General features: G+C 31.3%; 1 protein-coding gene across 1 annotated transcript in view; it reads left to right on the top strand.

Annotated features, from left to right (window-relative positions):
• MGAT4C (MGAT4 family member C) overlaps nucleotides 1-26,546 on the top strand; it is a 660,237-nt gene that overhangs the window by 613,547 nt on the left and 20,144 nt on the right. Inside the window, exon 4 of the mRNA XM_011361737.2 lies at nucleotides 5,036-5,085. Within this exon, the coding sequence (XP_011360039.1) occupies nucleotides 5,066-5,085 (20 nt within the window). The 5' untranslated portion in view covers nucleotides 5,036-5,065. The remainder of the gene's footprint in view (nucleotides 1-5,035; nucleotides 5,086-26,546) is intronic.

The following is a 26,546-nucleotide window of genomic DNA, read 5'->3' as shown; positions in this document are numbered from 1 at the left end:
ATAATATTGTTTTCACAAATTGACATATAATTTAACTAAGAATATATATAATAGAGCTAGCGAGTTACTGGCAAAATAAAGGCTTAAATTAGTACTGAATTAATTTAAATTATCCAGAAATATGCTTGCAATAATTTTAAATGAAAAAAAAAAGCTTATTGAAACTATTGTTTTAGTGAACTCGTTGATGGGTATAACTAGCAACTATTTTACTTAGCTAGAGAGCATCTACAAATGGCTACTTTTCTCTAAAAGTGACAGTCTACTCCACTCCCATTTGTATAGCCTGGATGAAGATGCTGAGGGGCTGGACAAACAAAGTGGGAAAAAAGGATATAGAAAAAAGAATAAAGTTTAGAGAAGAGAGAATAAAGATGAAAAAATACTTAAATCACAGGTAAAGTTCAAATGAAAACAAGATACCATTCTCCCTCTACCTCCAGCCATTTTAGGTTGGTAAAGATTTTAAGATTTTGAAGGCACTAGCTGCCAGCTAGAGTGTAAGAAAAAAAATCTCATACAGTTCTGATGATGTTATATTAGCTTGAGTGTTGAATGTTGATCTTTTCAGCTGATGTCAAATATGTGGGGTTTTACTACAAAAATTAGACAAATTGATGAGGGATCTATGTTTAGATGGTTTTTATATACAGAAGTGCTGTTCTGTCAGTCATTCTAAGCTGTATCATTCTTAACATCACTAATATATGTAATTTATTGATTACATATATTAGTGATTCCAATGAATTTTGATTCCAATGAATTTAGTCACATAGTTCTCTTTATTAGGAATGTCCTTTCATTTGTATGTCTAATACCGGTGTACAATTATAACAATATGTCCTCTTGTCACTTAATATTTCAATTTTGTATAACTTTTACACGTATACCTTATTCCCTCAACTAGACGGTCAACTCCTTGATGCTCAGAAATTAATCTTAGATATTTTAATATAACCCATTTCTAACAGTGTTTTATGTAAATTTATGATCAGTAGCTATAGTTTAAATAAATCATCACTCTGACTGCAAAAATTATTATGTAGAACATGCTACTAGACACTGATGAAAATAAAAACATATGCAAATCTTTTAATAAAAACTTATTGAACACCTGCTGCCTGGCAACAGTGTACAAGACTCCGGGGATACAATTGTGCGCCAAATTAAATTGAGTCTGATTTACGTTCTAAGAGATCAAAAAGATGTTAAATAATCATACTAGTTAATATGTAATTAAAAGTCAAGATAAGAGATAAAAAGAAACACAATTGTTTCATATACTATTTAATTCTATATTCTCTAGCAAAGTGAAATACTCATTTGAAATCTGGACTTTTTTTCTCCCCTGGTTATACACTAAATATATTTCTTCAGAATTTATCTTTTCAACCACATGAGGGAACCACACTCCACTTGCTATGAATCCAGAAGGATCTATGGTCTAGATGGACCTAACAGGTGGATGCTCAATGTGTGCTTGACTGTGAAAGGGGTTCCTGGACCCTCTTTCCCTGTTTCATTTTTCTGTGAATGCATACTGCGCAGGGAATGCTCAGCTCCAGGGTCGTAGGTGAGCCTGAAGGGCATCTTAAATTTAGCGAAGGCAAGCCATGCTCCACCAAGGGGCAAGATGTCCTCCCTATTTAGTTTAAAGTGTTTGAAGATTATTAATTTGCCTTTTAGTCATCTCATCTATAATGAAGGAAATGTTCAAGGTTGAGCTAAGGATTTTACAATGTCATAGGCACCAAATTTCCTTGTAAATATTTAAGTTTTAAAAGGTCGTCACAGCTAATCATCTTATTTAGAAATCAGCTTAAATATGTGAGTGTTCATACATATAAGCCAAAGCATGTTGGCACAGAACCGACACCCTTCATAGTTCCTCTAAGATCTTTCACTTTGCATGGCTGACACTGCAACCCCAGTAAAGTGCAGCCAGAGTCCAGTGAAAGAAATGAACACTTTGCCTTCTCTTACCTTTGCTGCCGTTTGCATTTCACCACTCAGCTTACAGAGATGAAATCTATTATTCGGAAGACAGTGCTTGCACAAATGAAAGATAAATTTTTCTTCTAGATAGGACGAATCAGCGAGACTCATAAAATATTAATGATGAAAGCTTTGGGAATTAGATAAATCTTTGGCCATGGGATTCTTCTGACAGTGAAGCACGGTCAAACTTTTTTTTTTTTTTTTTTTCTGTAAGGTTCTCATCAAGAATGATATGAAGGGAAAAGAATACATGATTAAGATTCAGATGAGCATAGCTTTTTTGAGGAACGTAATTTTCTGTCTTTCATTTTCTCTCATGTTTTGTGTTTCTTATCTGACGTACATTTCAGTGAGTGATGTGTTGTTATTTTGTTTCTTGAAGCTGTTGTGTGCTCATGAAGGCAATCACTTGATAATAATACAGAAAGTCCACATTTCTTATTATTTAATTTAACATTAATAGATTAATAGTTGACATTTCTGTGATGGAAGCAATTTATTTATCCAAAAATTAGGGATGTTTTGAAGCTGTATTTAAATACATATCATTAAAGAAGGACTCTATTTTTCAGAAAGTCAATGTACATATATTATTCTCTTGCTGAGATATAATATTGAAAATCCTCCATAACTATTAAAAATGTGTAATTATTTTTGTTTACTGTCTCTTTGTAGAAGCTTTAGCCATTTACTGTTACCCTGAGATTTTTTCTAATGTGTTTTTATTTTATACAGAAACAAAGTTTACATTTAAAAAATTTCAAGATGATAGAAATGTATCATTCTCTTATTACAATAAATATATGTATATATTTATAAACATATATTTATATATTATATTAAAGTATCTATAATATTATATATTTGACTATTTGAAGTTTGAATATTGGAAATTTGTTAACAATAATAAAATTATTAGACACTTATTTTTAATTTTTTTCCGTTTTTTTATGCTAACACTTATTTGTAGTATAATTCAAAATATTTTTAATCATGCTAAATAACAGAAGTATATAAAACTAACCATTGTTTATAATAATGTCTCAGGAAGAAAATCAACCAAGATAAAAGTAAATATAACTAAATCATATCTATTAGAATTTAAGTCACATTGAAAATACTAATAAGCTAAATATTCATAACCAGAAAAAGATCTTTTTTCACTTATACTCTTTATTTCTTTACCTAAATAGGAAAAAATATAATAATTTTATTTTTAAATCAAAATACTCATAAAAATAAAATATTTAATACAGATAAATATATCTTTACTTTATTACCTTTTACTTAAATGAATATCTTGTTTCACATATCTTTTCTCATATACATCCCTGTGATATTCTTCTCAGAATACATGAACAATTATGAGCTGAATATAATTCTATAAGTCACTAATGGGTTCCTAAGATCCTGGGCTTACGGTCTATGTTTAAGTCTCTAGTTGGTAATATGCATACAAGGATAAGTCAGCAGATTCCATTTTCTTAATCAGTCTTTCAGAAATTCATCAACACTGTGGTAAAAAAAAAAAAATCGGATGTGTTATTAAAACATATTTTAAAGTATATTTAAATTCACCTCACTTATTGGTAAGAGGCACAGATCCATTACAAGATATCTGGTCGTGAAGGATGTTATAATATTCTTAAAATCAATACAGTTCTTTAATGATTGCCTGATCATCTGCTTACCTCCTTTAGTATCTGGACTCCCTTCATCAACGTATTCCTCCATCCTTAAGTTTGAAAATATAAACTCCATAGTCTAAATGCCCCACTGTGTCCTAATACCAAAGCTTGCCTAGAATTGGACTTGCTACAGCCTTCTATGTACCAATTTATTGGGTCTGGTTGTAGGTCCTGACCCTTCTGCTCTGAGTATAACCAATTAGCTGTAATGATAATAGCTCCATATTGAGAAATAAATTTATTTAAAATGCGAATCTCAAATGACTACTATCATTTTAAAATGTCAATCTCCAACTTTAACTATTCTTTTCATATGTAGAAGCAAAAGAAGAAGGTAGAGAAAAATCCAGATATCACAGTGAGAGTGTTGTTGATCACAAAAGCTGACCACAGAACATCTAGGTAAAGATAACAAAAGCTTATGGATATGTGAAGAGGAGCAGAGAAATATATGGCTTAAGAACATATGAATTTTCACAATTAACCATTATCTAAAAGAAAAAAATGTTTACATAGCATCCAACTTCAGAAAATAGCTCTGTTGGTTCCTTACAGGCGCTTAAATAACCCAGAGTGACACTGAAATTTTAAAAATGTAAACAGTACTTTTAAGTATAGTGGAGGAAAATAATACAAAATGACAATGTATTTATTCTTCGAACTATCTTTGCTTAAGAATATGCACATGATTTTAAAGGCATTATCTTTAGAGACTTCTCCATGTATTCATTGGGTTATAACTGCACAGTTTTCTTCTGAATACCTTTATTAACACAGTCTGGCAGATATTCAATAGCAAACTGTGTTTCAGAAAACGAATTTATAATGTTGTAGCAGGAACAATCTCTTAAATGTTGTAAGACTTTATACATGATGGAGAAATCAATAACATGGATAAACATGTAATGAACTAGCCTATGCACATTTTAGGTGAAATAAAGAGAAGTAATGTGGACTGAAGTTACTTCCTAAGGGCAAATAATCCTGTGCTTAAGTGGAATATTATAAAATAGATCAAATTTATTTATTAGCACAAATAAAATCAGTGATAATGTCAAAAGATTAATAATATATACATCTTTATATTACATAATATATACATATACTTTAATATGACTATTTTTAAGAATAATTTAAGTCAATATGAAGGAATGTTCTGTCCTTTTCTTTATAATATATAAAATAAAATGTTTATTCTATAATTTTCTGTCAATTTAGAAAACTTTAGTAAATATGAGCATAATACAATTGCACAAAAATAACAAATTATCTATAATACTTTTTATTTTATTTTTATCAACAATAAACCAAAGGATAATATGAATAATATTGGACTTTCTTTTTTCCAGTGTGTCAACATTTTCTCTGCAAGACAGATTATGACAGCTTCTTTCTTAAGGTGAGATTGGATGTCACTCACAATGGAATTCTGAGGGCCCATAAAATTTTTATATATTATCAAAAATATCACAAAAGTCAAATTGCTTGGGGTAGCTATGCATGCCTAAATTAAGGACATTAGTTTTATGTTCACAAGTTCTGTTTGTCTAATAATACTAATTTTATTTTAATTGTTTTTATCTTTTCATCTTGAAGTTTATTCTAACTATTCAGGTTTAATATATTGACTCAAAGCAGAAATTCAAGTCTTTGGGTTTATAAAGATACTAATACTTAATTCTTTACATTTTGTACATAGTATAAACAGATATTTTTCTTTTGACTCAAAACAGATCTCTGCTAAAACTTTAATTCAAACTAATTTCCTACCTCTGTAAGTCTCCAACCTTTTCCTTCCATAATTCTGATATGCTTCTGTCATGTCTTTCTCTTCCCTAAAGCAAGGACTTTATCACATCAATCTTACTAAACTATTAAGTACTGTAAACAGAGAAAATGGATATAGTCTGTGTTTGGTTCTGCTTTTGAAGAAAATAAAAAACAGAACAAAATATAATTTGTGTTCCTCTTCTACTCTTTTTAGACTTTCCAAACACACAATAGTAATTTGATAGCCTTTGGGGTTTTTGTAATTATCATTAATGCTTACTGTTTAACTAAATGGGCAATTTATAAAATGACCATTTAAGTTCACTAGTGAAGTTATCCATATGGTAGTTAAAAAAAAGATGCTAAAATTGGTTAGGAAATGTACACAAGTCTTTTCTTCTCTTTACTAATGTGAAGAATGTGTATATAAAGCAGCTGTTGTTGGCATTTTCTGGCGTAAACATTTCAAAAATGTTTATTCCCTTTGGAGGCTGGCACTTTCTCACTGGTTTAAATCAGTCAGTTTTATTCGTAGGTAATAGTGTTATATTGTTCATTGCTGTTTTTTAATACAAAATTAAATTTTTTCTTTAAAATACATCACATGCTATTTTTCTGCTTTGTTTTGTTTTTGTTTTTGTTTTTCATAAAGATAATGTGAAAATGCCATTACAAAAACATTCAATTTATAAAAGGCTGTTTTTTGAAGGAGGGGAAAAGGAAATTTTTAAACTTAAATTTTAATCCATCAGTACTGTTTATTTTCATAAGCTGTTTTACGTTTTATTTTTCAACTGTGTCCACTAACAATTAGAATTCAGAGTAATCTATCTTCCTAAATACTTACAGTGTATGTGGTTCATTTTTTCCTTTTAATACATTAAGGAGTAGGGCTTTTAAATTATATTTTGTACTTCTTCCATTTTTACTACTCCAACTACCTAATGGTAAACCAGAGAGTTAATAATGACAAAGTACTAAGTGGAAGAAGCTATTTTATTCAAACACAGTTGAATTGCCCAGCTTCATAGGAGATATTTTAGTGAACTATTGTGCATCGTATAATGCAATGTTGGCCCACAGAAAATTTTAACTCTTTATAATCCTTTTATCACAGCAGATGTGTGATCCTATCTTATTTTATATATATATATATATATATATATATATATATATATATATATATATGTATAAATATAGACTCCTCAGGAATTAAGTAGTCATTCTCTCAATTTTTTTATTTATTTATATTACATTGGAATAGCAAGACATTTTCAATTCAAAATGTCTAGTTTTGATCTTAATATAATAAAATTTATGAGCAACTTAACCTCTCTAAGTACATTATTGCAACTCTAGTGGGACTCTTCAACCTTCATCCTCAGCTTAAATCTGGCAAAACCTTGAATGGATGCTCTCTTAGTTAAAATTCTCAGCTTCTATGTTTCTATATTTTATGAAAATTTTTGCTTTGTATAAAATCAGCATGTAAATATTTGCTTACAGATTAGATAAATTAGTATTGATCAATATCTCTGCATGTGTTTTAGAAAAGGAATAACCTCTATTTTTTCTATAAAATAATAAAGCTGAAAATGACTCAGTATTACTCAAGAAAAAACTATTCATAGTCTCTGGATTTCAAGACTTTCCTACTGCATAGTATGTATTTGAAGAATTATGTCATGTGGCACAAAGTATAGTAATTTTACTTGAAGAACAACTGCTATTCTCATAATAGAGAAATGCTGCAGAAATAAAAAAAAGTAAAGTGGTTCTCAAACTTTTGTTCCTTTATTTTCTTAAAAAATATTGAGGACTCCAAAGAGGTTTGTTGATGTGAGTTTTATATTGATATTTACCATATTAGAAACAAATATAAATTTTAAGATATTTATTATTTCCTCTGGTATTAACAAGAAATCCATTACTTATAACATAAATGATACCTTTTTTTTTAATAAAAAAATAACTACTTTTTCTAAACAAAGCACAATTTAGTGGGAAAGGTAGCACAGTTTTACAATTGGCTACTGTCTTTCATGTGTGGCTCAACTGAAGACTACTGGATTCTCATATCCCCTTTTCTATTCACTGTTTAAATACCACACATTATGTAGCCTTTGGGAAACTCCACTGTATACTCTTGACAGAATTAGAATTAGAAGATAAATAATGTCTTCAGATAATTATGAAAGTAGTTTTGATAATGCAGTTCCCCAGAAAAGGTGCTGGAGATGCCCCTCGTGACTCCAGACCACACTTTGAAAACTACTGACTTAGTGGCTTAAAACAACCATAATTTTTCCCCCTGTGAGTCTACAGGTCACCTGCATAATTTTACCAGTCTGACTGGGGTTGACTAAACTCATTTGCTTGCTCAGGTATTTGCAGTTAGTTACTGCGTTGTATGGAAATTGGCTGCTCTAGGGTAACCTTGGCTGAGATGATGGGGGCCTTTCTCCACTTGGCCTCAGTACCTCTAGACACTAGGCTGCCCTATTTCTATGGCAGTGAGGGTTCCAAGAGGAAGAGCTAAAGCATAAAAGGCCTCTTTAGTTCTAGGCTTAGAATTGTACACTATTAATTCTGCAGTATTTTTTTGACCAAAATATGTTTAAAAAAATACGTAAACCTACATTTACATGTGGAAAACAGATTCCCCCTCTTGAAGGGAGAAGTTACAAAGTCATATTGAAAAGGAAGTACATACAAAGAAGGATAAAGAATTTGGAACATTTTGTCACTCAACCAGAAAATACTACATTCTCAACAAAAACACACGGTAAAAGTATGTCTTTGCCTCATTTTCAATTGATTTTAATTCAGTTGTATATACTATAGAAATCTATAAGAGCAGATTTTGAAGTAATAGTATTGTCATCTAAAATTCATTAGTTTCGGCCCTGCACTGTAAATGCTTAGGTGAAACCAGGGCCTCAGATACAACCAGATCATGAGATATGGGCTCACACTAAACAAAGTACATAAGACGTTGAAATAGATAACAACTTTGCTAATATCTTCATTTACAATAAGGAATATAAATATTATTTAACTGGAAATATTTGTATGGGCATAATTAGCAAAATCTCTTACTATAGCCAATAAATAGCAAGGAAATTATAGATTTGCCATCAAATATTCACTTTCACAGAGACCAGAATAGCCAAAATATGTAATTTGATCACATTTCTGCCTTATAAGAAGACACACATAGAAATCGAATGTTCTCTGATTATCAAAATAGATAATAGGAGGTCAGATGAATGAAGATCTAATGATATCTAGCTAAAAGAGCTATATCTAATGATAAAATTTTTTGTTTTTTTCCTTTTTTAACGAGATGGAAAATGCTTAAAGTATGTATACTGCATCTCTCTCCACCTCAATGATAGCCATACCATTAAGAACAAAAATACTGAACTTTTTTACAACTCGGGCTCTCTTTCCCCTGGATTGGATGTTGCGTACTCAACTGCCTAGAATCATATAGGTAATATAAATGAGTGATACAGTTTAGTTACAAACAAACAAAGTCACAGACACTGACAACAGTATGGTGGTACAACAACAGTAAGGTGGTTACCAGAGGGAAGGAGAGAGTAGAAAAGGGTAAAGGGGGTCAAAAACATAGAGACAAAAGGAGATTTGACTTTGAGTGATAAACACACAATGCAATATACAGATGACGTATTACAGAATTGTATATTTGAAACTTATATAACTTTATTAACCAATGTCACACCAATATATTTAATTAAAAAATAAAATATGAAGAAATGGGGGAAGGGAGACTATAGGAGACTGGAGAGAACCTTCCCCCATCTAAATGGAATTAGCCGTTACTTAAGTACAGCTGATTGTTACAGTGTAAGGGTGAAAGCCTATTATTACTACATACTCTAATTTAAAAAGAAATCTAAATATTTATGTGAAATTCGATTTTCTTTTAATACATTGCATGGACCAAACCAATCCTATTAGAATCTAGATTCTCTCTCAGGTGGCTGTTGTGAAACCTACATCATTTGAACATTGTGGATGTCATGAAATTCCTGCTTTTTAAGCCTTGTTTCAGTTGATACATTGCTGTTATTGATGTTCAGACATATTGATATTGATGTATGAATATTGATATTAATTTATATTCACGATTTAGTCTTGCTATATTTTAAAAATGTGTGCAATCTTATGCTCTCATGAATTAAGTATAGGAACATCTTAAGCAAACTTAACTCAAATAAATGAAACTAAAAAGTCATAAAAAACCAGAGAGACAGAAAGAATGGAAGAGAAACAGAAATAACAATTTACTTAAATCTGCATGTAGGCAGTTTTGCCCGCCATTTCACTTGGAATACCTCACTGTGAACCTGAGAATGAAATGGGAGATGCAAACCTGCTATTCTCTCAGTTATTATTAGTTTCCGTGTGTGAACTTCTCACACACCAAACAGAATGCGATCCTAGTTCTTAAAATGCATATATTTCATACGTGATGCCTAAACCTAATTAGATTACATTTGGTACTCAATAGAAAAAAGCACAATCACATAGTCAGTGGGGGAAACCACTGACTATGGCAAATCCAGTTTTAGATAGAGTATCAGTCTTAAGCATAAGCATGAAAGTTCTACTTTTGAGTATACATGTTCTATGCTTTAGTTGATAACTTTGAATTTAATGACTCCAAGAAACATTACGATTTTAGACGCTAAGGACAATTTTGAATCCTTTCAAATATATTACATTGATTGTCAGGAAACCTCAGTTTAGTCTTTATTAAATAAGAAGGTACATCAGTGACTTGGCCTTTCTAGCATTATTTTTTTTTTTCCTTCAGCATAAAGTTATGGTCAGACTGATGATCTTCACATTTCTTTGCAGCTTGAATATTCAATAATTATCATTTTGACTTTTAGGTCACTTTTTCTTAATTTAATAAAAATAAAGTATGCTTTGAACCACAAGGTAAATGATAAACATTTTCCTCCAGATTACAATGTAACTGATAGTCTATTAGAAAGCAATGCAAATATTGATTGCATCTAATTAATTTTTAGTTTTGCTTCTTCGACTTTCTTTTAAAAAGAAACAACCCAATGTTTTGTGTGTAGTAGATTTTTCAACAAGTGTTATTGGTCATTGATACCAGTGAACCATTTCCTGTGCTTTATCCTATATAGTACCATCTGTACAAGTAGTCATCTCACTAATATTATGACACATTACAAAGCTCATCTCATAAATACATAGCCAAGTGAAGATCTCTAGCATAGACTACCATTTTTTTATTTCCCAATAATATTGATTAAAACTCAGTATCAATCTACTGACACAATGTCTTAGCCCATTCAGGCTGCTATAACAAAACACCATAGACTAGTTAGCTTATAAACTATAGTATTTATTTTTCAGTTTTGGAAGCTAGAAGTCAGAGATCAAAGCGTCAGTAAGGGTAGGTGAGGATTCTTTTGAGGGTTGCTAACTTCTGGTCATATGCTCACATGGCATAAGGAATACACTGGCTCTCTGAGACATCTATTTTAGGGGCTCTAATTCCATTCACAAGGGCTCTACTCTCATAATCTAATCAGCTCCCAAAGGCTCCACCTCCTAATACCATCCTCACCTTGGGCATTAGATTTTCAACATATGAATTTTGAGGAGACACAGATTTTTAGACCACAGCACACAAACATCATACAAATTGTTTACAAGCAATTTTTCTTTTCACCAGTTAGCATGGGATTTTGAAATGTACAAACTTAAGTATAACTTTTTATTCTGTAATTTAATAGTTGTGCGAACATGGACAAATTAAATATTCTAGCTCCCTTTGTCTTTTCTGTAAAATGGCACGTGGCTTACACTATTGTTATCTCTTTCCTTTTCTCCTTTACAAATAGTTGTCAAGAAAAATTCTATTTCCAACATAGGAAAAATAAACTTGGATTTCCAAATCCTGTTTCCAATAGGATTATAGGCATGAAAAATCTTTGCCCAAGTCAATCATTACTGGTAATTAAGAAATTTAGTTTTTATTATTAATGAGTTATTTCTAAACTGTCTATTCAACTAGTTATATGTGATTAAAATTAACCCCTAGACACATTCTAGTCTGTAATCATGACATTTTCACAGTTCTTTTTAATGTAAATGAGTTACACACTGTCATCAATGAATAAAGGGAAACTTTTGAGCTAGAATCTAATTGCAATACAGCTACCTTGTAAAGTTCCTTACTAGGTATGGATAACGTGCCATCACTAATACCATGCCTGATAGTTTTAGTTAGATAAGTGGTTCCCTCTTCTCTGAAGAAAAAGAATCTAAAGAAAGCAATAAACTAATTAATGATCTTCAAAAAGTATTTCTGCAAGTTCTCTTCTCTTTTCTTTTGGGACTCAGTCTCCTGACATTTCGTAAAGCAGAATTCCCACAGAAGCAGAGGGAAATTCTGTGCTCTCACACTGGTAGAAGATTCTGCTGTTTTTTTACTAGGTCAGATCTCTTCTGCCCAAGTAGTTGAAGAGAGGTTTCAGAGCAGTATGTATTCAAATAGGCTACATACAAAGCATGCTAAAATCTGCACTGTATCGGGAACATTTCCATTATAGCTATTCTCATAAGTGATAGTAGATTCAGCCCCACATTTGAATTGGCTGTGTACTGCCTTTTATACTCCTTTCTAATGAGTCACCCAATGTTTCAACTCTATCTTTTTTGACCTGACATCGACATTTACATTTGCTTTAAACCATGACAATGCCTGATAGAGCTAGAAGCCTTTTCTAACCTATGGATTCATTCTGCTTTATTCATTGCTTAACTCTAATGCTGAACAAATAAAACTGTGTAGTACTATTAATGTAAAAGGTATGGAATGCTTATGTAAGCACAGAATCAGTCACCTTTTTATTACTAGCAGTAAAGTGTAACAAAAATAATCTACAGAAATTACATCTGGCTTAAGAAAGTGTGATGTACTTTATTACTTATGTTATATCTTAGATTCATAAATAAATTCAACAGTTATTTATCTACAATGTATTTGGCAATTGGTATATGTTTAGATTTGAAAATTTAAAAATACATAATTTCTACAAGTTATGAAATACAAATGTGAACTAAATGGGAGCAGTTTATTCAACTGATGATATCAGGATAAGGAATTGGTCTGACTTTTTTGAGTGTGTGCCAAGTTCTAGTTGCTTTATTATTTCATTTAATCAAATAACCCTTGAAGTCAGTTGTTGAAGTGCCACCTTTAAATGAAGAACCATATCGTATACCTGAAACTATATTGTATACCTGAAACTAATTTAATATTGTATGCTAACTATAAATAAAATAAATTAATAAATAAAAGTAAAATAAAATGAAGAAACTGAGGAGTAAGGCCTTGCCTGAAATCACACAGCCAGTAAGTAGAAAATCCAGTATGCAAAGAAAGATGTATCTGCCTTCTGCATTATTTCTTTAAAGTCGATGCAGGATGAGATTTAGAGTTGATTTTGAAGGATGAATAGGAGTTGATTAAGCAGGCAAGAAACAAGTAATTCCAGGCACACACACACACACACACACACACACACACACGCATACAAAAACCCAATAGCAACAAAAGCACATTTGATGAAGTGAATGGCATAATTTGGGAAGTAGAAAGGCCCTCATAGATATAATACTGATTCTTAGAATGAAATCTCTAAAAAATAGACTGTAGCCAAGTTGTAATACACCTAACATGGAATCACAAAAAACTATAAGTCACTGAAAGGTTTTAAATAGGCAAGTAGAATTGTAAGAGATCTTTAGAAAAATAATGCTAATAGCATAAAAGATGAACTTTAGGGAGGAGTGGTTTTTAGCAGGGCAAATAAGTAAAACCCTGTAGCTCTGAATATGGGTTTCTGAGTCTAAAAAATCTTGTTGTGCCAATCTATTCTAGGGTAATTTTGAGGATAATTTTTTTTTTTTTTTGTAAAAAAGCCCATTTACCTAGCAAGTAGTGATCCTCTAAAAATATTAATTGTTGTTATGTTACTTTGGAAATAGGAATCAATGTGTTCATTTAACAAACATTTGTTGAGAGCTTACTATGTGCCAGGAACTCTTGTATGATCTAAGGATACTGCAGCAAAGAAAGCAGTTAAAGTTCTTGCTCTCAAGGGGCTTACATTCTAGAAGGAGGAGGGGAGTCAGAAAAAATATTGGTGAAAAAGATTAACAGAAAAATGCCAGAGACATTTTTGAGAGAATTGACAAAACTTGATTACATACTGCATGTGGGATGGAGTGTGTCATAAGTGAGAGCAACAGAGGAAAAGTTAGAAACGATGTTAAGATTTTTGGTGACCTCAGGCAGCAGTTCAAGGCATTATGTTGTCATTAGCCAAAGCAAGAAAGCAGGCCCAAGATCACATGTGGGCAGAGTGGAGGAGAGGGGCAGAAAAATAATTTGATTTAGAATGTGATTTTGATTTAGAATTTGATTTATTTGACTTTCTCACCTTAGATAGATACAAGCAACAAAATGTTGAGTGCTTTGGCCAACTTGTTGGGTTTACAAGTTCCTTTAAGTAGGAGCAGTATTGTTCTTCCTTTCTGATTATAGCTGTGCTAAGCAGAGATACTTATTAAGTAAAGTATAATTTAATGTTTAATTAGAATTTAAAGGACTCTTCATTAAAAAATTCTAAGATTCTTGAGGTAGAAATATTATATTCATATTTGCATCCTCATGGTTTATCCAGGTGCATAATAGGCACAAGAATGTGACAAAGTAATACATGAAGAATAAAAAGAATGTGATAGAACACACAAAGAAATGGATACACAAAAAATTACTGCTATTTTTAACATAACCCTATCTGAATAAATATACTCAACAATATGATTCCAAAGATCACTTTAAAAATATAACTCTGATATTAAAAGTTGACTGCATTGAAAATAAGTGAGTATATGATGTGAAGTGGTCTTACCTTTAGAAACCTTTCATGTTTGTAACAATGAACATTTTCAAATTAAATTAAAAAACAGTGATTTTTAAGTTATTTTCCACCGGGGCCCCCTTTTTCTTTTAAAAAAATCTATTGATGTAAAACAAAATTATATACTAAAGCTTTGAGTTATTCAAAGTGGTTTATGTTTTTAAAATTCTCTGAAAATGAAAAAAAATCTCACTATGCACTGGGACTTTGATTTTTTTCTCTAATTGGTAGATCTTCCTGTGTACTTATAAGCTTTTAATAAAAATGTCTAGTTATTCCAATAAAAAGAAATAATCTTTAATAACTAACAGACTTTTTGTTCTTTTTTTTTGTCTATTCACATAATTTGGTTTCAAAAAGTACATCTTCATGTAAAATGATTATATTTCTAACCCATTGTCAAGATTCCATTTAGAGAGATTCCCTCCATATCTCTGCATTAAAGACTAATTTATTTTTATTTTTATTTTAACTCATTTGTTCTTTCCTAATTAAGCTACAATCTCAAAAATGTACATAAAAGTTTTGTAGTATGCCATTCTATACTGAAATAACCAAGAAACTCCTTTCATCCCAAATTCAAAAAAGGAAGAATGTGTTGTGGTTAAAATCATGGGCTCTGAAATCAGCTGCCACTGAGTTCAGGCCTTACCTCTTTAAAAGATTGTATATCTGTAAGAAATGTATTAAATCTCAATAAATTTGTTTTTATATGTGTAAAATGACAAAATAATAATGGTGTCTAACAATTTTGCTATAAAGATTAGATGAATTATAGCACATAAAATTGTTAGCGCAGAGCCTGGCACTTACTAAAAGCTCATATGCTTATTATGTATAAATTTTGAAATTATCTGCTCTTAATGTTTATACTATTGTCTATTAAAGAGCACCAGGCATTTTACTACTTCGTATCTTTAATTGGGTCAGTCTTTAAAGGTCTTTTGTAAGTTCTAATCATATGACTATCACTATGTTAAATGCTGTAGACAGTAATTAGAAACTTGAAAATACAGTGTTTGGTATTTCAGTTTGAATGATTAAAAGTTATAATAATAGTAAAAGTCTAAAATGATTATATGTGGAATGAAAATATAGTTAACTAAGGGGGGGGTCTGATGAGGATATTAGGCCATTTCTTAGCTATAATATCATTGTTTCCCTTTTATTTCCTTCGCCAGACCATTTGTTTTAATGCAGTGATCATACTTCCAGCCCCCAGAATCTCCCAGCAGTATCAAACTCCCACTCACACTTTTGCATACAACAGAGCAAACAGAAGAGTAAAATAATATTTTAAAAGTAGAAACATTTTTCTTGAAGCTCCACTAAAGGTTTCCCAAATTTTAATTAGAGATATTTTTGTCTGTGTCCTCAAGTAGTAAATTTATCAATTAAAAATTGGTTTGAAAATGTTGAACATCTCTGAGGTGTACATTTTCCTAAATAAAATAAACATAAAGACGTTTTCCTCACTTTTGATGAGTTTATAGTTTATTAGGGAAAAATGTGTAAAGAATAATTGTAGTAAAGTGTTAATGGTAACATGACAGACAAGTTACAAGGTACACATATGGGACCCAAAGAAAGTACTGATCACTTCTACCTAGAAGGGGGAAAACTCAGGTAATGCTTTGTAGGGGGAGCGTCACTTGAACTGCTGAGGTGGAGAGAGTGGAGGATTTGAGCAAACATAGAATGTGGTATTGAGGTGGAATGCTGTCAACTATTAGGGCAAGAGAAGATGACAGAAGCTTATAATGACACAAAAGAATTTGAAATTTGTGCTGTCAGCAAATGCAATTGCAGGATGTCTCATGCTTAGGAGTGACATAGTCACTTTTTTCAATATTTTACTCTAATTGCTTTATTTGTATATTCTATCTGCCTATGCCCCATCTAGTCTGTGTGTGTGTGTGTGTGTGTGTGTGTGTGCGCGCGTGTGCACACACATAATATTCTTTCCATGAACAATTTGAGAATTATATGTATACATCATGCTCTTTTACTCTTAAATACTTCAGTGTATGGTTCATAATATGAGGGATATTCTTTTATATAAATAACCACAATGTAGTTTTCAACTTCAGTAACATAACAATGAAACAATACTTTTTCCTAATCCACCATCCATACGTTCATTTCATTCATTAACATAATAACATCTTTACAGCATTTCTTTCCCTCCGATATGGGATCCTGTTTAAGATCAAATATTGCATTTAGTTATCCGGCTTTCATTGGACTATTTCCAAAGCCTTCTTCATCTTTTGTGTTATTATTTTTTGGAGTATGCAAAAATATACAACAATATTCTTCATTTGGGGTTGTCTGATATTTCCCTATTTAATTCAGATTATATATTACTGACCAGAATATCACATAAACAATGTTGTGTCCTTTTCAAGGTATCATATCTGGAAGCACATGATTCTACCTTTTACTGGTGATGTCAATTTTTTTTTAATTTATTTTTTTATGGTGACATTGGTTAACAAAATCCAATAAGTTTCAGCTGTACATTTTAACAGTAAGTCATATTTGTTTTAAGAAAGACTATGCAGAGGAGTGTGGCAGAGAGATCTGAAAGATGCAAAGATATTCTTTAGAGACAGCAGTTGAATGGAACAGTTTTAACAGCATGTGTTTGATACTTTCTGGACTACATAAACTTACTTCAAAGGCTGGAAAATTAACAAATCTTAGGTCAATAGAGAATATATACAATCAAATATTATATTGATTCTAAGCCATCACTAACTATATATAACAATTATATTGAAGAGTTATTACTGCACATATGCAATATTTTTCAGAAAAAATATTGTAAGCACAGTATAGTCTAAACTATTATTTCAAATATGAGCTTAGCAAAACAAAGTGAATTTTAGAATTAGTAAAATCTCTAGAAAATTATACCAAAGCTAGAATGATGACTATGGGACATTGAAAATTCTAAACTGTTTTATGAATTAAAAAATATTAAGCTATGTTAACATAGTTTTACTGTTACATGTATTCACATAAATTCCAAAATTTTTCACTAATAGTTGAAATGGATAATTTTCTTTAACCAGAATATTTTATTACTGGGCGAGAATTCTTAATTAGATTGAAAACAGTTATAACGTGCAGTTTGTAATGACCTGTATTCTCAGTTAATGTCTTTCATTATATGAATTTCATAGAAAACCATGTACCTTTAAAAATTCTGGACAAAAAATAGATTCTATTATATTATATTAATTATATTATATAAATAATTAATTAAATATTAAATATTAAAGTAGCCAATAAAGCACATTTGAGAAATTAGTGTTTTTAAAATTGTAATTTTCAAAATAAAATTTAATAAAAATTATTGAAAAATACAAGAATTTCTAATTATTCGATAATGTTTCTTGCAGGATATTTCAACTTAGTTACTGGCCCTTGTTTTTGAGTATACAGGAAAAATCTTCTTTTAATGCTTAGTTATAAGAAGTGTCAACAGTCTGAAAAATTCCCATGAAAATTCTTCCCAAGGGTCCCCTTTATAGCCCCTTTCGCTTTTTGTTATGATGCTGTATGATCAATTTGTTTATGAGGTGAAGTGTAGTGTCAAAGTTAATAATCCTCTGTTTTCTGACTGTTGCTTATGAATGGTTCATTATAGCTTTGTTCTGTTACTATTTTTCTTTCAAGAACGTGGACATGCTTTTTTTTAAAATATACTAATAACTGGTTAATACTAATTTTAGAAACCAAATTCAATGCAGATTGAAATGTACATTTCTATGGAGATTACCTTCTTCTTAGTAAACAGTGCCATACATAAATGCCTCGCTGTTGCTGCTTTAATTAGAAAGAACCCCTTTTAACAATGTCTCTGACTCTTGGAGGAATTATAAACACATAAATTGGAAGAGCTAAGAAAGCTTATTTAACTCAGCTGTCAACAGCAATCTCTCAGATCTGCTTAAAGGTGGGGAGATCTATTTGAAATGTCAATAATAAACACAGAACCAGTTCTGATAGTGTTACATTTAATACACAGAGATATATTACAAGAATGTAGGGAGTTGGCAGTAACTATGTAAATGTACCTATCTTTTGAACCAATGATTTTAGTGTAGGACTATAGCCAAAATTATGCACAAAGGCATATTATAAGAATTTTTACTGTAGCAACTTTTTTTGTAATAGAGAATATTTGAAAATAACTTACATATATATTTAAAACAAGAGGGTCAAATAAATGTTTCTATTAGACAATTTAGCTTTTTAAAAGAATAAAGTATCCTATTTGTATTGACATCAAAAGATTTCCAACATATATTGAGACAAAAAGACACAAAGCGATACACTTAATATAGTTGGATGTATGTTTTATTTTAAGTACATATGTGTGGGCACATGCGTGTGTGTGTGTGTGTAGAATAAGTCCTGAAAAATTAATTTATGGGGCAACTGGTTATCTCTAGTAGAAACTTAGATGGAGTGAAGGAGAATATTCACTGCTTTTATTTTTTATATTTTGTTGCTTTACTTGTGTAATTAAAACTAAAAGTAATATAGTTTCTATTTCTATACCCATTCCTTATAAATTGGACTTGGACACTTCTTTGTATATTATAGCATTTGTTTTTATATTAGCAAAAACTTGAGATTTCAAAAGTGATGACATAAACATAGAGAATATACCTATCATATTAAAAACAGTATTTCTCCTAATTTATCATTGTACATTTACTAGTATAGGCCAGTTTGACAAGTGAAATATATATAGATATATATTTTTCATATATGTATTTAATAAAAGAAGTCTAAGCATTAGGATTGAGTTGATGATAAATTAGTTTCATTATATAAAGAGAGACAAGATAGCATAATGTTTAGACAAGACAGTATCATGTTTAGACAAGATAGTATAATGTAAGAACAAGGTGTGCAACGCTGGGTAGATCTTTGGTTTGAATCTCAACAACTAAGACCCTGGACAAGTTTGTTAAATGTTCCCAAGCCTCATTTTTTCTTGATTAAAAAATGGATGTGGCAGTATCTGCTTATTGAAGTCTTAGGAAGATTAAAATAGATAGTGCATGTAGAAGCCCTGTAGCACAGTGCTTATCATATAATAAGTTCTCTTAACATTCAGAATTGTTTTAATGATTTTTCATAGTTTATATTAATTGCTCATTTTCCTCAATAAATTATATAATTCCTGAAGCAACATAGGAAATATTAATCTATGAATTTCCAATACTTAATATATTTTCAAAACTATTTAATTCTCTAATATCATCTTTAGCTATTACATATAGAAATATAACTATTTTAGTATGAGAAACCTGGTGGTTAGCCTTGGAGAAACATATTTTATGTAATTCTCTTATTTTAATTTATTATCTGCACAGCACCATGAAATAGTGATATTTGGAGTACACATGGGAAATATGCAAAATAGATTACAAGATTGAACATAGGAAAATTGGTTTTCACTGTTGAAATTATTAATTTCTTTCTGAAATGAGTTTTCCTTTACAGATTTTCATTGTGCATTCAGACCATAGCTTCCTAATCAATAAAGTAATTCATATCATGGGAGAATGAAAAAGAGGAGAGACTGAAAGGTTAGTATAAAAATTATGTTTAAGGAACTGGTAATGAATCGAAGTTAATATGTCTATTTTAAAATTCATTTATTTCTTTTTCAAAACCACTTGACAATCTACTTTAGGAAATCAGCAGCTGAGAGAAAAGACAGTCTTGATTCTGTTTCCTTTTGATAGTAAATCCAATGAACTAAAATCGTCAGACAACTGTTAATGTTATTAGACTTAATTCTGACCTTAAGAGTCTTGGAATTGACAAATGATATTGGACAGTTTCATTCTGAAAAGTTTTAAAGATACAAAAAAAAAAAAAAACGTTTAATCAAGTTTCTTGACAAGGAAGCGACCTTTAAGTTACCCAGCTCAACTCTGCCTTTCTGATGGAAATAAACAAGAACCAAAATTTGTTGTCAATTATCCTTGTAAATTTCAAACTATATTATTATTACAGTCATTTTAAGCAATTTGTGAATCGAAGAAATGTAGTTACTGCTTCGAGTGGCTATGAACAATGGATGATATATTCTATTTGGACTTTCGATACAGTTTTGTTAACCTATTTCTTGATTCAAGAAAATGTGAAGGTACAAAAGAGGAACTGAGCTTTGTAGTACTTAATATGAAGTCTGGTTTCCCTGTTCAGATTCAAAATCTACGAGAAAATACCTAAATCTAAATCTTGAATTTGAAGTCAAAACTGAATAAAAGAGCTGCAGTCCTTTTTCACCATATCTCTTTATTCTTAGTTCTTAATTCATCTCTAAAATGACTTAGTGGAGATCTTTAAGTATTTTTTTCTTCAACAAAAATGCTGGTTGTTTCCCCACTCCCCTCGCCCCCAAGACCTTACATATCAGATAAAAGTATTTTCTTTTGCCTCTTGAAAATAAAGAGAACTTTTACGAACTGTAGTTATGAAACAATAGTATTTCCCTTCAAAAGTCTCAATAAATTTTCTCATTATTTTCCTTTTGAATAAAATCATTATAAAGTAGAAGTTTGAAACTATCCTGCTCATTTTGTTTGTTAAGATCTTTGTAGTGTATTAATTTGTACTATTTCTGCTTAGATAGTGGTAAGATTTTAAGAAAAGAGAAATAAACAGCAACTTTATAATGCAAAAATGTTACACTCTACACGCTACTTTCTGTTGTAGACTGTCTGGAATCTTCCTCAGTTTAAGCCCCTCCTTGTCTATCATGACTTCCTCTGCAGAGTATTTCCTGTAGATATCCATTCCTAAGTAGATGGGGCAACTTTTTTCTTTTTCTATTATGTTTCTAACTGTAATCTGTGCACATTATTAAAGTCATATCTGTAACACTTAGTGGGTCTATTTTGATATATTTACCTTCCATTTACCTTGCATTACACAATAGTGCAAGAATATGGATTTAATCTTTCTAGCACAATGCCATATACATAATGAAGCCTGAATAACTACTGAAAGAACAAAAACAGTATTTAATATCTAGGGCAACACAGATCAAACAATTGCTAATGATGTTTCTAAAAATTATATAACAGCTACCAGGAAAGTATTTCTAACAACAGCATGTGTTTTTATCGTACTGAATGTGAAATTGCAGTCATTGTGCTTGGCACAGATTCCTGGTATTTGGTGTGAATTCTATGTTTGAATGAGAGGATAAATGTGTGGTCAGGAGTTATCTATAGTAGACTTATTCATTGATTTCAGAATTTAATAACAAACTTAAGAAAAATAATTCTTAAAGAGGAAAACAATTAACATTCTAACAGAGCATATTATTTAAAAAATAAAATATATTTATTCATATATATTTATCTACTCAAATTGGTATTTGGTATTACTGAATTCAAATTAAAGTTTACCTGATCTATTACTGTACAAAAATATGAGGCAATTTTATTGAAATAACATATTATAGTCTTTTATACTGTACTAGTAATTGCACATAAATGCTTGCTTGCACAATCATTTTGGGGAAAAAACAGTCATCTTGTGTATTATCTCTTCATATTAGCAATAGAAATATTATCATTAATGTGTTGGAATATTATTTCTTTAACCAAATTAAATATGATATAGAAGTACATAATTTTTATATCTCTCTGAGAAACTGAGTAATCTGGAATGCATAAAAAGCCAGAAATTTGAAAAGACCTGTCATTTATTTCATTTATTATGCCTGTGTAGTGTACTTTATATATATTACACCTGAGCATTTAAGTTACCACTTAATCTGTCTGATCTTCAGCTTCCATATTGGTAACTTGAGAAGAGTTGTAAATATATCTCTTGAGTTTTATGGAAGATTTAGCCAAATGTATTTTACAGCTCTGTGAATGAGTTAGTTATCAGCAGCAGCAGCATTGTTTCTTTCTTCCACAATGCATCTCAAAACTTTCATGAGTGCAACTTTCCTTAGCACTATCTCCTGTATTCTTGCTAAAGTAGTTAGTTCAGTGTTTGCTATTATTGGTTCCACTCTAGCCAGGCCTTTCTCAGTTCACTAAAAAGAAACTAGAAATCTGTAAGAGAATAATATTTTAAAAGAGGAGTTAGTAAATAAAGTACATTTCTTGTCTTAGTTGTTTTCAGTGTTCAAAAAGATTGCTCTTTCTTCTCAATTCTCATCTCAAGTTTTCCTATTTTTATAGTCAGTGGCAAGAAACGTCCAGCCTGTCAATGCTGCACATTTTCTATCTGTGTTGATGCCTAGAGTGAACTAGAAAATAAATCTTGTTGGTCATCACTGTGAACACTATGGAATAGCCTAGCCTCTATAATTTTCCACTTCACTACCACTGATAGCTACAAATGGAGAGTACAACTTGGGACTGTAAAAATAAAATCTTAAATGGGAAAACAATTACAGCTGTTTCTATCAATATCTGAGCCTTTTGTACAAAATGTAATGATAATCATGTTTTGTAAAACCTTTTTCATTTTTGTGGCTTCTTGAAGCTTTTGCTATGTCAGCAACATTCTTCCTGTTCATCAGAAAGTATTGAATACTGCCCTGAGGGCATGTGCAGCCTTCCACAAAGCAAAGTAGAAAAACAAATTGAGCAACAATTAAAAAGTCAGGTACATATAGTGGTTCATATCAGACAGATGAACAATTGACTGCAAGACTTCTTTCATGTTTTCCCCGATGTGAGGTTAAGTGTCGAATACAAGCCCATGTGTTTTGGGGACTGTAATTTACTTTTGTATTCTGTTGATTTAAAAATAGACTATTAAGTAAAATATAAGTTAAATCTCAGGGCTTTGGGGTAGATTACTGTAGCCATATTCAGTTAGATGAGTAAAGATATGGTTTTCCTTTTTTCCACTCCCTTATAGACCATGGAATAATTTGCATACAAGAAGTGTGATTTTACCCTAAAGAGCTGAAAGGAAAAAACTAAGCTCATCAACATTTGATAGTTTCTTTCATGTAGTCCAAGTAATATTCCAAAAACATTATGAATTTGTGATAACATACTAAAGCATATGTACTCTAAGCAAACAGCTCTAAAGTGTAATAATTCACTGTTCACTTCATATCAGCATCAATTCTTTAATAAATGAACATTTTTCTTGAGTTGATGAAAACTAGCACACAAATTCTCACACCCTGTCTTCCCAAGAAGAAATGTAATGAAGTGTTTGTATAACTAATACTTTATCTGCCTCCATGAGAAACAATTTGAAATAAATAATGCATTCATAATGTTACAATGACAGAATCTTTATTCTATACATATATACGTATATGTATGGCTTCTAAAATTTTACACCATATTCAAATTCCCATCTTTGACAGATCAGATTATATCTATCTGAGGCTTCCCTAGCATAAATGAATTACTCTGTTTTGCTACTGGTCTTCTAAGTGTCTGCAGTGTCAACATTAATTTTTTATGCTGTATTTCTTAAATATTCTAGAAGATTTTGAGTTATCTCAGTTATAAAATATTTCAATCTCCTAAAATATAAAACTAACAAGCAGCATTATCTTCACTTCTCACTTAAATAAATGATAAAACAAACAAAAAAGAGTCTATGGTGCTATGATAAGGGACAGAGTTAAGCTCTTAAGCAAGAATTAAGAGGCTATGGGAAAGAAATACAAATATTAATGGGCCAGTAGTTTTCTCATAGCTCCAAGTTCAAGATTTCTGCAATGTAAAAACGTGTACACACACACACGCGCACACACACACACACACACACACACACACAATACACATATACCTATACAGACACAACCTGGGTAGTGGTTGTTTACTTTATTTTTTAAAAAATACTTCACTAAGTACTCAAGTGATATGATAAGAAATTTTTAAAAAATAGTCTACATATAAAAAGCTCAGAATCCAAAAGGAAATAAGACATATCAATACAATATCAAAAAAATAGAAAAAATTATGTAGATTAGTAAAATACAGATAAAATGGTAAGAGTTCAGAAAGCGAAAAACAATTTTTGACTGAAATGAGTTCAGAGAAATCTTCAGCAAGAAAGTAGCATTTTTGTGACCTAAAAATTAAAATCCAAAATTCCAGAATTGATAATAGAAAAGAGCAAATCTATGAAGATTAAATGTGAGTCAAATGTGGAGAACGGTACTTTTCTTAAATTGATACACAGACTATTCCAAGCCTAAGGAGAAAAGGAATTATGTAAGAAAGTATGTCCAAGCACAAAACAATTTATAGTTAGGCCTTTGAGAAATAAAACAAATGGTGTTGCACCGAATAACATCTTTTTGGCTTATGTACTTCTAAATAGTTCAATTCCTAAATTTCTCTATCCAGTCATAGGGATTCAAGAACTAACATACAAGTTAGTTTTGACTGTCATGTTACTCAGTTTTACCTCTAATTCAGGCCTGTTTCTGATTAATGTGAGTTCCAAAAGAAGATTCACTAGAACTTTCATGGAGGTCTCCTGCATTTCCCCACAAGCTGTCTCCAGGCACAGGAATGCTGAAATTGGTTTGGAGAAATTGCTTAGTTCCCCTGGAACTATCCCATTTGCACACAATGTTAGTTTCAATAGCTTGGGTCCAGACTCAACTAGAGGCTTTGCCAGATAAGTCCAAGTCGTGGCAATACATCATCTTCCTGTGGTTCTATCCGGAATATTTAAAAATCTTTCTGGCCATAATATTATTCAGAGATAGGTGATTTCAACTCTGTGACAAAACTTAATGATGCAAGAGGATGTTTAGGATAGAGAGTTCCAATAAACCACACGAATATCTGTTTCTAAAAAAAATTTGTCCAACTTGACTTCTGCATGTGTTTGATTTGTAGATGGCAGCTCATCAAAGATTTTAGACCCAATTCCAGAAAGGATTTTAAGGTTTCCTTGATCCTTTCTTTTTCACCTATTTTTCTTTCAAACAAATCTAATTCCTTAGCTGTTTTTTCTGGATTGTCTGGAAGATCGTCAATCATTTCACTGGCATCCAATGTAGAATTACAGTAGCTTAAGGGCCACGTATAAGGACTAGATGTAGCCCATTTCTGTGGAGTTGTATACACTCAGATTTGATTTATCCAAAACACAGAGATGGTCTCTCTTATAAAACTTGAAAGTGATAAAGTTAGTTAGCATTAGTCTTTGATTGTGTTTACTAGCTTTGCATTTTAAAAGATGTGAAATTGTAAACAAGCAAATTATTAGGAGACAGCACTTTAATAATCTTAAAGGTCAGAGGGAGGCCATTGGAGTTGGCAGCTCAGATATGCTGTTGCCATCTTGAAACTTTCTGGATGAAGCTGCTAAGGTTTCATATTTCTTCCTGCAGTTATTGTAGCAATTTAATGAATCTCCTATCTCAAGCAATCCAAACCTTATTGTGGTGGCAAATTTGCAATGTGCTTATTCCAGTTAGGTAACCTTGGGCAAAAACACAACTATATAAACTTCAGTGTCCTCAACAGAAGATGCCAGGCTTCTGCCTCTCATACATTTAAGAAGGGTGATCCTGGCCTGCTGGCCTGCCACATATCCTCTGTTCCTTCTCTATGTCCCGCAGATTGGCATGGCTCCAGCAACCACAGCTTGTAGCAAAGCAGCAAAGGGAGAGAGTTCCTGAAGCAATAGGGCTCCCACCACAGTGGTCCCCAGGATTTTATTTTATTTTTCTATTATCTGTTTTGTTTTGAACTGTTTTTATTTTGAAACCACTCATTATTACAAAACAAAACAAGCTTTTGTTATTTTACCTCAGGAGTGAAAAATAGAAGTAAGACACAGGGTGAAGAAATTATAGTTTTGATTCAGAAGACTAGTTCAGGCGCTCTGCCTCCTCCATCTGCGCAAGTTCTCCTCAGCTCGCTTCTGAGTATCATTTTCTCATGAAATGCTGAGCACAAATAAAAGTGCAGCTGTTATCGTTGGAGTGATCGGAGTTCCAGAAACACACACACTTCTAGGTCCTTTTCACGGCCAAAGAAATGAATTTCAACTCAGTGAATTTGAAAAATATTTGTTCATTAAAAGCACATTATGC

This window comes from Pteropus vampyrus, unplaced genomic scaffold, assembly GCF_000151845.1.
Source record: "Pteropus vampyrus isolate Shadow unplaced genomic scaffold, Pvam_2.0 Scaffold70, whole genome shotgun sequence".
NCBI lineage: Eukaryota > Metazoa > Chordata > Mammalia > Chiroptera > Pteropodidae > Pteropus > Pteropus vampyrus.
This window is presented reverse-complemented; position numbering and strand designations above follow the sequence as displayed.